We start from the raw sequence: 13719 nt of genomic DNA, 5'->3' as shown, positions 1-13719 counted from the left end.
AGTGAAAATTCAAACTTCGAATTAGTAGAATAGAGGAAAGAGCAGCCCCTAATATTTTATCTATCTATATATACCTCTCTCTCTCTCTCTCTCTCTCTCACACACACACACACAAGGTGCACACCAAAAGCACGTGCTCTTTCGTTATAATTGAACTTTAAAACAAATTCCTAGTAATTATTCTAAATCAAGAGTTCGAGTTTACTAATTGTCTTAAAGCAAAGATCGATAACTCAGTTCAATTAGCGTATGTCCTTATTCCAAGTGTCTCACAATCCTTATATTCTACTTAAATCACCTCTATATGGATATTTTACTGAAATGGTCTTTTTTTTCTTTCTTGTGTATATATAAGGATATAAATAAATTTTGTTTCTGTTAAAGATTCTTTTTTACTTTGTTGGACACGACTACTAATCTTCGTAGCAGTAGATAAAATGATATTTTTAGACTATTCTGTCAATACTCGCAGGCAATTTACTATTATTATTATTATTATTCAGAATATTCCTTAGGTCTTGATATACACAGGATAGGTTGTATAACAAAAATTTCGTAAAATATACCGTTGTTGCTCTTAATAAGTTCGTTGCTCGTTCTAAGTTTGCTATGTATTCAAATTAAATTTCTTGTGATAATGACTTTGTTGCTTTTGTAATAATGACTGAATGTTTACAAAATTCTATTTTTCAGTAACGTATACTATCGCGAAATTCTCATGTCAGAAAGCAGGCAAAAGCAGCTTATCCCTGAGAGAATCTTGTTCCGAAACACACTTTACACGGGTGAAAGAACTCAATTCATAGTTGCACAATTCTTCAGTGAACATAGTATACTTCACACTAAATCATTAGTTAAACGTCACACAAACGAGATAGTAATTACTGAGATAATGCTGTAACAATGAAAGAAATGCGAATACGAGAGGAAATGGACACCCCGAGAAAGACCCCTTCCCCACCTGTTTATTTACCACAAAACCAATATCGCGCCCTCAAGGTTTGAACACAAGAACTTTGGCGCCAGAAGTGAACGCTCTGCCGACTACGCCACCAAATTTGTGTTATAGTATCAACATGTGAAATATTTGAAACCCACATAACATTGCAAGAGGTTTGATCCCTTGAATCAGTTTCTTTCATTCAATGTGACACACGATAATTTAATTGTATGCAAGAAGGAACCTATTTGCTTCCCAAGTTTCAAAACCCAAAAATTTTGGAGAAAAACAAGGTGTAGAACAGCAACATATGAACATAACGATTTTTTTCCCACAATAAAGGTATCAAGATGTGAATATTAAAACAGGAATTGCGCATCATGAAACTTAGTTACTACGACATTGTACTGGAAACAAATATTATTTTACGATAATTTGGATAGGAAATTCTAACTGCCTCTTTTCTTTCATTTCATGGCGCACTATTAAATAAAGATATCCAAGTCTTTGTTACGTATTTTCGGAGAGGAGTGCTAGTAAGGGTGTCCCCATGGCACACCCTCAACCTCCAGAACAGTTCCGGTGTCCCTCTTAAGAGCTGATAAGTTTCATGTTGGCAATAAATAAATAAATAAGTATGAAAAAGCATTCAACCACATTTGAAAGCATGTTAGAATTTTCATTTTAAAGGTTTATAAACTGTCAATCTGCGAAATTACTTGATTCTTAACAGAATTCCCAGTCTTCCAGTTTTGTTGCTACCTTGAAAATAGGATAAGTAACTTCAGCTCACATCTGATAAGGCCTACTCACTAATCTGTAAGAACACTGCAGACATTTGTATTAGCATATTTCGCATTACGACATACAGCATTTAGCAGGCGTTTTAAGATCAATTCTACAAGATCTACGTAGTTAACAATAGTGAATCAAGTTGTATTGCTAGTTCCATTCAGTCACTTTCTTAAAACATTTGGTGAGAAATATTTTTTAAACTTAGAAGAAACATACAGGAAACCACTGATGGATTCTTAACTTGTTCTTAATTAACAGTATAGGATACAGTAACACATTAAAAAAAAAAAAAAAAAGCGAAGGAAACGTGGCTACGAAACAAATTAGAAGAATTTCAGAGTAGGATGGGAAAAGTCAGTCAAGAAACAAATGCAACAGAGAAGGCAAAAATGTATAAAAGAAAGTTCAATAGTGCATCAGTTCTCGAAAGTAAGCACACCGAGGATAATTATACGCGATTTGTTCAAAAAATATGGAACCTTATGTTTTCCCGCGTAAACCAACAAGCGTGGGAGACATTCTTCAGTGTAAATGTAGAGGGGACACTCATGCGCAGTCGTAAATTTTTTTCCCGGCCACAGAAAGCGTCAGACGCTGGCAGTCGGCCAACAAGTGAAGACGTGTAGTGAGCGGTCATCGGATTTGTTTTTTGTAAAACGACAGAAAAACTTCAGCAGCGATATTGCATTTAATTTTGCCGAAAGCTTGACGATACCTAAGCAGAAAGCATTCAATCGGATTAGTACATTCAATTATGAACGAAATTTGGGCATGAGGAGAGTGTCCGCGAAATTCGATTTAGACTTTCATCGCCAAACACAACATTCCTGTGTGTCGTCAGGCCTCTACTCACCCGACATGGCTCCGTGTGACTTTTGGTTATTTTACAAGCTTAAAATGCCACTAAAAGGGAGCCGATTTGAGTCAAGACAAGACATCATGGGAAATGGGAGAGCACGGTTGCGCACCATTCCAAAAACTGCATTCCAGGTGTTAGGAGCGCTGGGAGAAGTGTGTGTATTACCAAGGAGGCTACTTTGAAGGAGATTAGTGTTTCGGATTTTCAAATCAATAAATGTATTTTTGCCAACCAAAGATTCGGGACTTTTTGAACACAACTCATATAATAATAATAATAATAATAATAATAATAATAATAATAATAATAATAAAACGTATAAACAGATAAATTAGGAAAATAGTGGATTGAAAGAAATCTCTTAATTACTAGTTACGAAAGGTGCAAACTCCCACGCACCATACATATTTCAATATATTTCGTAAATGATAAGTTCTTCCTCCGAAAATTTATTGTACTAAGAGAATGTAGATTAATCAAACGTGCCCTCTCTCCTTGGTCCTAATTCTAACGAAGTTTTATCTATCTTCATTATTTTTGCGCGTTGAAATATTGTACCTGATTGTTGTTTATTTTCCTTATTGAACTTCTGATAAAATATTCCAGGAATTTTCGAATCTTTGGGGTTTAAGCTTGTGCTGTCCTTGTACCCCATACGATTGTGCATGAATGAAATCTAGGACTAAAAATAATAATTTTTTACCTGACTTTGATTTAATATTTTGGATCTTGCAGCAGATAGGTTTTCGACTGGTCACAGCGCCGAAATGAAGCACTTCTACACCTAGGTTGATGTCTTACCTTGGTGTCAAGAATCTCCTCCCAAACGTTTTAGGGATTTTTAAAAACACTCCTTCTATAGAAGAAAACACACAACAAACAATTAGATTCTGTATTTTTTCATAATAAAACAACTTCTTATACATGGCAGTTTAAAATATCCAGTTCGATCATATAAACATAGACTGTTGATACGAAGAAGAAACTGCATAGACATTCACAGTCACCAATACATTCATTGGAATGTACATTCTTCGATTTTAGTTTTTTTCTGTGTATGAATACGTGAAGTGACTGTCACGGTTTGCAGTTTTCCGTCAGCTTGCTAGCCAACGCCTATTTCTTCTACTGTCCTTTCCCCGTTCCCCTATTCTGTAAACAAAAATAAACTTGAATTATTAACATTTCTCTTTTCCATTCGAGAAAAAAATGTTACCAGAATTATAGCATTAATAAATTTAGATTCTACTTCGTGAAATGGATGAGTATAATACATGAATTACAATAACTATAAACAAAACTACAATTCGGAAGATCTCTTTACATCAAATGATAAACCTAAAATATAGCAATGATTTTCTTTAAAGTACGAGGGAGGATCAGAAACTAAGGTTACAAGGCCGATATTTCTGGAGTTTCGTCTGTTAGAGAGGAATGAGGAATATGCAGTGATTTTTAATACATAGAGTTGGCAACTGTGTTGAGTTTCAGCCACCTACGGCGCTAGTTGTAGGTAAACAAAAATGGCGACTCGTTTGGAAAACTGGTCTCGAAAAGAAGTCCGTTCAGTTATTCGATTTCTGTGGGCGAAACATGTAACTGCGACGGAAATTCACCGGCAGCTGGTAGAGGTTTACAGAGAGACTGAAATGGTTCGTCAACATGTCACAGAATGGTGTTGAAAGTTTGCGATTGGTAGAAAAAAAGTTACCGACAAGGAGCACAGTGGCCGACCCAGCATGGCCTCAACAGATTTGAACACAGCACGATCTTCTACACCCTGGACTACGCTTCTCTTCAGACGAGGAGGTGAAACAGTTCGTGACAACATTGTTGAACACGCAAGGACAGGATTTTTACCAGAACGGAATCTTCATACTCATCCCCACGAAGCGACAAGTACCTGAATAGATACGGAGACTATGTCGGAAAATAACCTAATGTACGTATTATCTATTAGCTGTATTGGTTGTATGAAATAATATAGACATGTTTCACTGCAGGCTTAGTAACCTTACTTTCTGATCACTTCTCGTATAAGATTTTTTTTTTTTTTTTTTAAAAAAAAGAAAATAATTGAAGCGCTTGGAGGATAAAGGTGTTATGTAACAAATTGAATATGACGGGAAAATTGACTTTCACAATTTTGTCTTAACATACTGTCCCCATCCTTTCAAAATATCTGCAGCCAGACGAGGACTCATTAAATAATGTGTTACGTAGCATGATTAGCATATAATACGTGCATGAACCGCCAGAATGCAACGTTTCAAAAAATGTAACATAACACCTTTATCTTCCAAGCGCTTCAATTATTACCAATGTACAATAGGCGAAAGCATGTTTTGAAGATACTATGACGTTTTTATGATACAGCACTTGGTTCATTTATTTGTATTTTTGAATTGCATTTGAGGATAATTGCAAAATTATGGACGTGATCCCCACATCCACCACAGTTCCTTTAATTCAATATGATTAGATAAGCCATGTTCAAAAATTCTGCTGATCATGCCTATTAAAAGACCTTATTCTTATAATTTTACGTAGGAACTTTTAATACTATGGCTTGTAATAAAGATTCACACTGAAGCAACTATTACACAATATATATATATATATGTGAAAAATTATAAAAAGGAAAAGGTAAAACACTTTGAATAGTAAACTATAAAAAGCAGACACAAAACCTAGGCTTAATATCAACGTACCAGCACTGGAAGAAATCCAATGATCACTTAAAATACTTAGTAGTGCCAACAATAACAGTGTAATATTCAACAGGGCAAGGTTACATTCACGGAAAAGTTATCAAGCAGGATGAATTACCACTTACAAAATTATACAGGGTGTCTACTGGAGTTGAATTGGGTATTTCCAGTGTCCTGCTAGAAAAAATTCCAGTATTTATAGTGAACTGTAAAATATAAGTGAGTGTCACATACAACTGTATGATGTTATGAAATCAAATCTTTCAGTTCAACGTCCCACGATTATGCCCTTTAGGCTAAGGGAGACGAGGATTAAAGCAAGTGAATGATAATGGAAGAATTGATAGAATGAAAAAGTGGAAGGAAACGGGACTACCCGGACAAAACGCACCGACACGATGTTGTATGCTGTGGTAATTAACAGTCTGAGAAATATGTTGAAAAGTCGGAAGCCTTCTTTAATATCCTAATAAACAAAAATGCACTGAAACTAGTGGGTTCTCCCAGAATGCATGTCGTAAACCACACTCACTTTATTCTTTTTTATTTTTGAGCGACGAAAGGAAAGGTGATCGTGGAAAAATATCGAACTGGAGATTTCAATAGATTTACACGTGTTTCATGGTCCATAGATACCGAAAAAGTGGTATTTCCGAAATTTGTTCGTCCTGATACACGGGATGGACAAAAATATGGAAACAAGTGGGATAAAAGAGAGAGCTATTTCAAACACGATTTGCGCCTGAATGGTAGGTGTCGCTGTAGTCACCGGCACATCCTGTGAGGTATACAACCTGGCCAATCAAACAGATGGGCCAGTTACAGTTCAGCGACAGGCCCGTGCAGATTATCGTGAATCATGTTTGAGCTGACAGTTTCAAAGACGGCAAATTGTGGGTGCGCGTATGGTGGGAGCTTCTGTGACGAAAGTAGCGGAAATGTTTGGTGTATCAAGAGGCACAGTCTCAAAGATCATGACCGCCTGCGAGTGTTCCGGAAAAACCGCATCAGCGAAGCACCAGCCTGGACGCTAGTGTGTGCTGCGTGAAAGAGACAGATGCACACTAGGTTGGATTGTGAACGAGCAGAAGATGACCACGGTGCCAAAAGTCACAGCTGAGCTGAAAACAGCGCTTGCAAAACCTGTTAGCGTTAAAATAGTTAGAACTCCATAAGCAGGGTATTTATGATATCTTGTTTCAACTAATTCGTCATATAGAAGTTTAATAAATAAAAAGTAATCGAACAGTTATATACTTACCATATTTCTTCTACCCATTTCCTTCGGTGTGTGCCTCTGTACTTTAGCTGGACTGTCCTTCTTCGGGCTGGGCTTTCCTCGGCCAGGCCCTCTTTTAAAACTGCCATTCTTGCTATGTTTTTCTTTCTTTATTGCTGTATTAACTCTCAAGCGTCGACCACCATACTCTCTTCCGTTCAACTTTAATGCCGACTCCACTGCAGCGACATTCTGTTGGATAAAAAAAAAAGTCACCATCAGCATTCTAAGTAATAATACTAACACAAACACACACTACAGAATGAAATTATTTCAGCCTTGATCAACTTTAGTGATCAATTACCTTTAAATTGAGAACAACGATTAAAAACAGAACGTCACTACGGTATATTACTTCCATAAATATATTTCACATGGAGATTCCCACGTTCCGACCGATAGAGTAAAAGGTAAAAATCAGAAGTGAAATTATTGATTTTTTTTAAAAATGCAACCAAAGATAAAAATCCAAATTTGGGTGGTAAAAAGTTGTGTTTTACTCAGTAATATGATTGAAAAGAGAAGGCGTATTTTGCTCAAAATAATAGACAGAAAAATATTAACTAACTACACTTCGCACACATCAAACAGGGAAAGACCTTTTCCTTTGTAGTGACTGTCTGGTTCATGTACTTTCTCCTGCTTGATGCTCGATTGACTGACTGGACATCAACTTCCCTTTCCACCAACCAATGCTATCTGGGTCAGAATCAATTGCTTAAAGTGGGATACGATTAAGGGCGCCGATTTCTCTGTAAATTTGGAGGGGCCCATTCAGATGCAGAAGGTACATATATGAAGATTTTAAAACAAATTGCACTCAAATTATGCGAAATATTGTATATTCATAAATACAATAGGGGTACACATGAGCTTTGGGGGGCCCGAGCCCCCTCGCCCCCCAGGATCGGCTCCCTTGGATACGATGGTTATATCCACAGGAATTACTCTCACCGGAACCCGAAACTATATGAGACATTTATTTGGCTTCAAAGGGCTATTTCTTATTCATTAGCAATTTTTACAGACTACAAATTACGCTTATGAAGTGATATGGTCAGCCACACTACTTTTCGTTGGGAAATACGTGGTCAGCACATCAGCTCCCATTGCCGTCTTTCTCGCCTTCTGTCACATGCGTTCACTATGAGACCCTAAAATGATAGGTCTCAAGTATAACTCTTCGTGAAGTAGCGGTACTCAGTTCTGGATCTCACGACAGGCTGTGATGCCCCTATACGGATTTCACTTGTTAACATGTGCAAACAAGTTGTTTCAACTCCTAAATATTATCTTGTATTCGTACCTGATTTCGTAGAGATGTAACAGAAGGGAGCGAAATAATAAGCGATACTAGGTGCAAGCAAGATGTAAAAATCCAGAATAGCTCAGACGAAGAAGACATCTGACGAGAAACAAAAGCTTTTATCTCGAAACATCGATATACACTCGAAAAAAGATTGATGAAAATATATGTATGAAGAGTGGTGGTGTATGGATGTGTACCCTGGAAAAACGGTACGGTATACAAGATGTAGAAAAGGAAAACGGAAATGGAAGTGTGGCTCAGGATAGAGAACAGTGGAAATAAAAGAGAGAAGGGACAGGGAAGGACCACTCAGAGGACATCAACGTTGTGTGCAATGGAAAGCAACAAACATGGACAACACTGGAGAGCCTAGTTTTTATACAAGAAAGGTGGATAAACACAAATTCTGCGCAGTGTGTGTGTGGATATCCTGCGACGGTCTTCAGAATTTAATAATCTGAGAGTAGACACAGTCCGCGTTCAAAGGAATGCCGTGTAGTCCAAGAACTAGTGTAACTGAAGTTGTGGATAACATTATTATGAATAACAGGTAAGTGACAATAGACGAGGTAATATCAGAAACTGTAATATCTCATGGAACAGTGTCTACAATACCCAATGACGAGTTCAAAAACAAAAATCTATATATGACATCCGAAGAGAAGGAAACATGAATAAAGAAATACAGAGGAACTTTTGATCCTGTACCATAAGGATATAGAATAGTTCTTCAGGTACATCACTGATGGTAAGTTGTGTTTTTTTATTACAGCACACTTGGCTTAAGAGCCAATCGAAGCAATGTAAACAATAGCAGCAATCTTCCCCCCCCCTTTTTTTAAGAATTATCTTCTGGTAAGAAAATGGTTGCTATCTACCATTGGTTGGTTTCTAAGACAAGAGGGAATAGTGTACCTTACCAACTACATGGTTAATACAGATGCTGCCGAACGAATTCCAGACAGGGACACCTTTCATCCCGGGCTTCACCAAGCAACAAAGCTACGCACACGCGTATGAGTCTTCCAACTGCTGTATAATAATAGAGTGAAGGCGTTGTAGTGGGAAAAAGTGTCGAAAAGTCGCTTTTGCGAAGGATATATTTACGGCTCTTTTCCTTGCGAATTTTTAAATTTCCAGCATAGTATTAGCTTGGTGTGAATGAAATGTCCGCCTCGACATCTAATGGGACACTTACCTCAGCAACACAATACAGGGATGGACGAAGGTCATGCGTCTAACTTCACAAACTCAGTACACGTCCAGCAAACAGGCTGGGTACACAAGTCAACACGCAGTGCGTAATTTGGACAGAGTAGTATCAAAGTGGAGAATGGGAAACACAATTGTGATTTTTCTTTACAAATTCAAATTGTGTCAGTCCAGGTAATAGGCTATAAAACAGTGCATATCGACCAGAAACGACGAATGAACGAATCATTTGCTGTTGGTTTTCAATTTCGTTCTGATGACACAGCATTGTATAATAAGCCCCATGGGCACCGACCAACATGTTTGGATAAGATCGTCACGAACACTGTGGAAGCAAATACTGGGGAAAACGTTCGGCCTTGCAGACGAGACAGTTATACACCATACTATTGTTGTTCGGTAGCTGCGTGCAATCGGATTTATGGGTGCCACATGAGTTCGACATTGGCCAACAAGAACTTCCTTTCTGGAGGTGTGCAGTTCTTTGAGTGAAAGGAAGAACCAAAAGTTTCCTGCACTGAATAGTCGCTTTTGATGTAACATCGATCTCCTATGAATCTTTAGACCCCGCCTCACCTCAGACACTCCCTCGCAACACATCTAAAATAAGGCCACCTTATATGCACTTGAGTCAACTAATTGCGAGCTCACAAGTTGGCCTCTTGAAACTCAGAGGTTTCCAATTTTGAATAACCAGTCTCCCTGTTTCAACACAAATACGTTATACCTCTGTCTCACATACTACAGAGTTTCTCCAGGTAATTTACTATCAATTTCCTTTACTTTATAACCGCTACCAGGTTATAGAAGGATTTTTCGTGGACACTCTGTATATTTCGTAAAAACTGTGATTATTATTTTCGATTTGTACGTTATTCTGGAACGCATATAAGTTCTTTCTTTGGTGGTAATTGCTTCTTTCCCACACAATTGGACAAAGAAGTCTTTCATCGTTTTTCATATATATATTTAAAACGTTGCTTTTAGTGAGAACATTTCAGTTAGTGACGAACCATTTCAGTGTTTCTCCCTGACTCATTATATGCACAGTATATATTCTATAGTTATTGAGAACTGCATTAAGTGTTTTCTTTAATCGCTTATGGAAACATTACAATAGATTAGAGAAATACGGGCTGACCAGATGTCCCAGTGGCCAAAGTGGCACCAGCCTCACAATTTTTGCAGTCCGTTATCTGTACTTTCTCACGCCAAAGTTATCGCCGTGTCTAGTGCATTATAGGCAGTTGACTAAAATTAACATAAATTGTTTTCTATATTCTGTTTGTATGTGCATACAGGTGAGTTAACTGAGTGATTTTGGAAATGATCTGCCAACACTTTTAGTTGATCATTGCAACCTGTACCTTGAGCTTGGATGCTCAGGGAGTTCGACTCCAGGTCTGGAAGCCGTAGCCGTAACCCGCGCATGTCATGTCGAGCTTCAGATACGACTTTTTGTGAAGGGGCACAAGCTATTTAGCCGGTGAAGGACGATTTCTTACGGCTAGCCCCAACTAGTGAAATCCCAGGTCCGCAGACCTTGTGCGTTTAAAAAGTTATATACGCGCCCTCCAATATCAGTATTCCACTGTGGAGATCTTCTTTTTTTAACTTGCTAAAGATTCACCTTTACGCTGCATGACTGTTCAGCGTAACAACTGGATTCATCGTGGGACGATCCAGATAACTTTTCCCCAGTGCTAACCCCCCAAGTGTGTCAATGGTGTGTGAGAAGCATTTGTAGTGATATCTGAATTATAATCATATATATGTAAAGGGCTATATTGCCCGAAAAGGGCAAAGCGTGATTTCAGCGACTAAAATTGTTATACATCCTCAGTGTTCAGTGTTGTATGCATTTCTTTTCGTTATTTATATATATATATATATAATAGTGCTCTAATAAATAAGTATAGTGTCATTTAATCCAGTGTGTTTTCGTTGTTTGCATGAGTGATGTTTGTGTGCGTTATGGTCTGGATGACCATCTGATCGTCCGTGAGGTTTTCGAGACGAGACACCGAACCTCTCGGCGCCTAATGCTCATCTCATTATTGAGACCGACGAGCGATTTGGAAACAGTTTGTAACCTTTTCTTGGAGAGGTCCTTCATCGTCCTGTCCAGGTAAGTTAAAGTATCAGGAAGATACTTATTAGCAGTACCACGAGCCACGGACAGCGACCAGATTACACGGATTGATTACAAATAAATGTTCGCCTGAACAGTGACCCGAACTCAGGACGGTTACAACTTTAAGATAAATTTTCCCTTTTAAAATCTGACTCCTTTTCCTCCCTTTATAGCTGACCATACCTCGTCTTGTTCTCTTTTCAGGTTACTTTTAATATTAAAATTGACTGTTTAGTTACAAAGTAAGAAATATATATAAACCTTCCTACAAATGTTTATGTCACATTTTAATATTTTTTTTCAATTTCTATTGTTTTAATTCCTCCTGTTTCGTGAACCCTAACAATATACACAGTCTATATATACCGATTACATGAAATTACAATTGAATGTTCTGTTACATATCGATACAAACTACTTAAGAAATTAATAACACCTAAAACTTTAAATATAATTTTTGGTTATTTATTCTTCTTCTCCCTTTCCCCCTCCCTAACAGTTTTGTTTCAATTCTTGTACTACTATAATGTCAATATCTAAATTCCACGGAATGTGCTAGTTTCTTTATGAAACTAATACACATAACGAAATTTTACTTTTCTTTCGCAGTTCTTGTACTTTGTTTTCAACGTCTAACTGCATAGAGTTTGCTCGACTTAACAGTTCTACACGGTCTGAACCTCCTTATCAATGGTATCGCATTACCTGACACAGATTATGTGTTCCAAACAACATGTCTTTACATTATTTAGATAACCATGACAAGACTTATTCTTTAATCTAAATTGTACTAGCTACACAGGTATGAAGGAATATTATACATACTTTGAAATTAACATATGCAAATCCTTTTCCCAGGTTTGTGAGTTTATCCCGAATCACTCTCACGGATTCCACATCTCCACAGTTGCTGAAAAGCTTCCATAACTCCTCATCCTCCACCTCTGGAAATAAACGATATGTATTTTTATTTACTTATTTTTACCTTTGTTTTACTAATTTATCACCTTCCACCATCTCACAATTGGTAAAAAGTTGCGTTTCATTTCGAAAGAGGAGGACCAATTTGGTTTGTAAAGAGTGAAAGGTATACTTAATTCTAAAATGCATAGGGTAGACTGAAAGAAATAATTATACAGCGTTAATAATATTATATATATATATATCGGGTGTAACAAAAAGGTGCGGCAAAATTTCTGGGGTGGATTTCTTATGGATAGACAAGTAAAAAGAAGTTCATATGACCATATGTCGGGAAATGCATCGTTACAGAGTTGTGGCCATTGAGCCATCTGACAGTGTGAAATAGTCACATTCTGAACGTCCCTCAACGTGACTCAATTTAAACCTCAATGGCTCAGTTCCTAATAAAGTAAGAATATAATTTTGGTATCAATGTCTTCCGTAAGGATGAATTACGTGTAAACCCTATGCAGATATGGCGTGTATGTAGTCGAACGAGGCTGTATCCATATCACTTGCAGCGAGTGCAGTCTTTGTCAGCAGCCGACTATCTTCCACGAGTACGCTCTTGCGAGTGATATCTCCAGTAGTGTGCCGTTAATCTCATTTTCCCATCTACAATACCTAGGTAGTGTTTATAAATGAGGCTTAGTTCACATGAGAAGGTATCTTCAATTACCATAATGTACATGTTTCAACGGACGATAATCCTCATGCGATCAGTCCAAAGTAACATCAACAACAGTTTGCTCTCAGTGTGTGGTGCGGTATTATCTGTGACACTTTACTGGGTCCACACAGTCCCGCAGAGGCTGATGGGAAATACCTATCGAGAATTCCTGGAAACCCACATTCCGGATGCATTCCCCTTGGCTCTGCGTTCACCGTGAAAATGCGTATCAGTGGAATTATACCAAAATTGTAACGATGCATTTCCCGACATATGGTTATATGAACTTTTTTTTCTTATCTACCCATAAGGAATCCACTCCTAAAATTTTGCCGTACCTTTATGTTTTATATATACTATTAATACTAATGAACTTATGCACCATATTGCAACAATTTATAAGTAGTATTACATACAAAATAGCAACTGTAAACCTATAGAAAGGAAAACTTAAGACTGTATCTTGAAATTTTGTATAAGTGTTTTCCTTAAATAAGGCTTGTTCTTTTTTAATAGGGCCGTATACTGGGAAAGGAAGACTAATATTTTTTGCCGTTGTCCAGAAGAAAAGAAGGGCCAAAAGGGCCCTTGAACATTTTCGACTTTTACCAGATCTTCGGAACTCTTGGGTATAAAAACTTGAAATTTTGTACAAATGTTCTTCTCAAACCCTAGGTCGCGAGTTATTTAGAGTATTATGAAATGGCACTACTGCAGGGAAAAAGGTAGTCTTAAAGCTTACCTCCAACTTCTACCAAATCTTTGGAACTCTTGAGTGTAGAACTTTAAAATTTTGTTCAAATGTGCTCATTGAATCGCCCCAAAAATTAAATCTAATGAGCAAAAG

The 13719-nt window shown here is 37.5% G+C and overlaps 1 protein-coding gene across 2 annotated transcripts in view; it reads right to left on the bottom strand.

Moving 5' to 3' along the window:
* Positions 1–3472: 3472 nt before the first annotated feature.
* The window catches only part of LOC145663902 (RNA-binding protein 34-like), a 59237-nt gene continuing 48990 nt past the window's right edge, over positions 3473–13719 (bottom strand). For both annotated transcript variants that reach the window (XM_081730079.1, XM_081730080.1), the window contains exons 5-7: positions 12065–12183; positions 6567–6776; positions 3473–3746 (exon numbers count right to left, since the gene is read on the bottom strand). In XM_081730079.1, the coding sequence (XP_081586205.1) occupies positions 3720–3746; positions 6567–6776; positions 12065–12183 (356 nt within the window). In that variant the 3' untranslated portion in view covers positions 3473–3719. The remainder of the gene's footprint in view (positions 3747–6566; positions 6777–12064; positions 12184–13719) is intronic.

The sequence above is a fragment of the Thermobia domestica genome, chromosome 11 (genome assembly GCF_964235325.1).
Source record: "Thermobia domestica chromosome 11, izTheDome1.hap1.1, whole genome shotgun sequence".
Classification (NCBI taxonomy): domain Eukaryota; kingdom Metazoa; phylum Arthropoda; class Insecta; order Zygentoma; family Lepismatidae; genus Thermobia; species Thermobia domestica.
The sequence above is the reverse complement of the archived record's forward strand: the minus strand, read 5'-3'. Positions and strand labels throughout refer to the sequence as shown.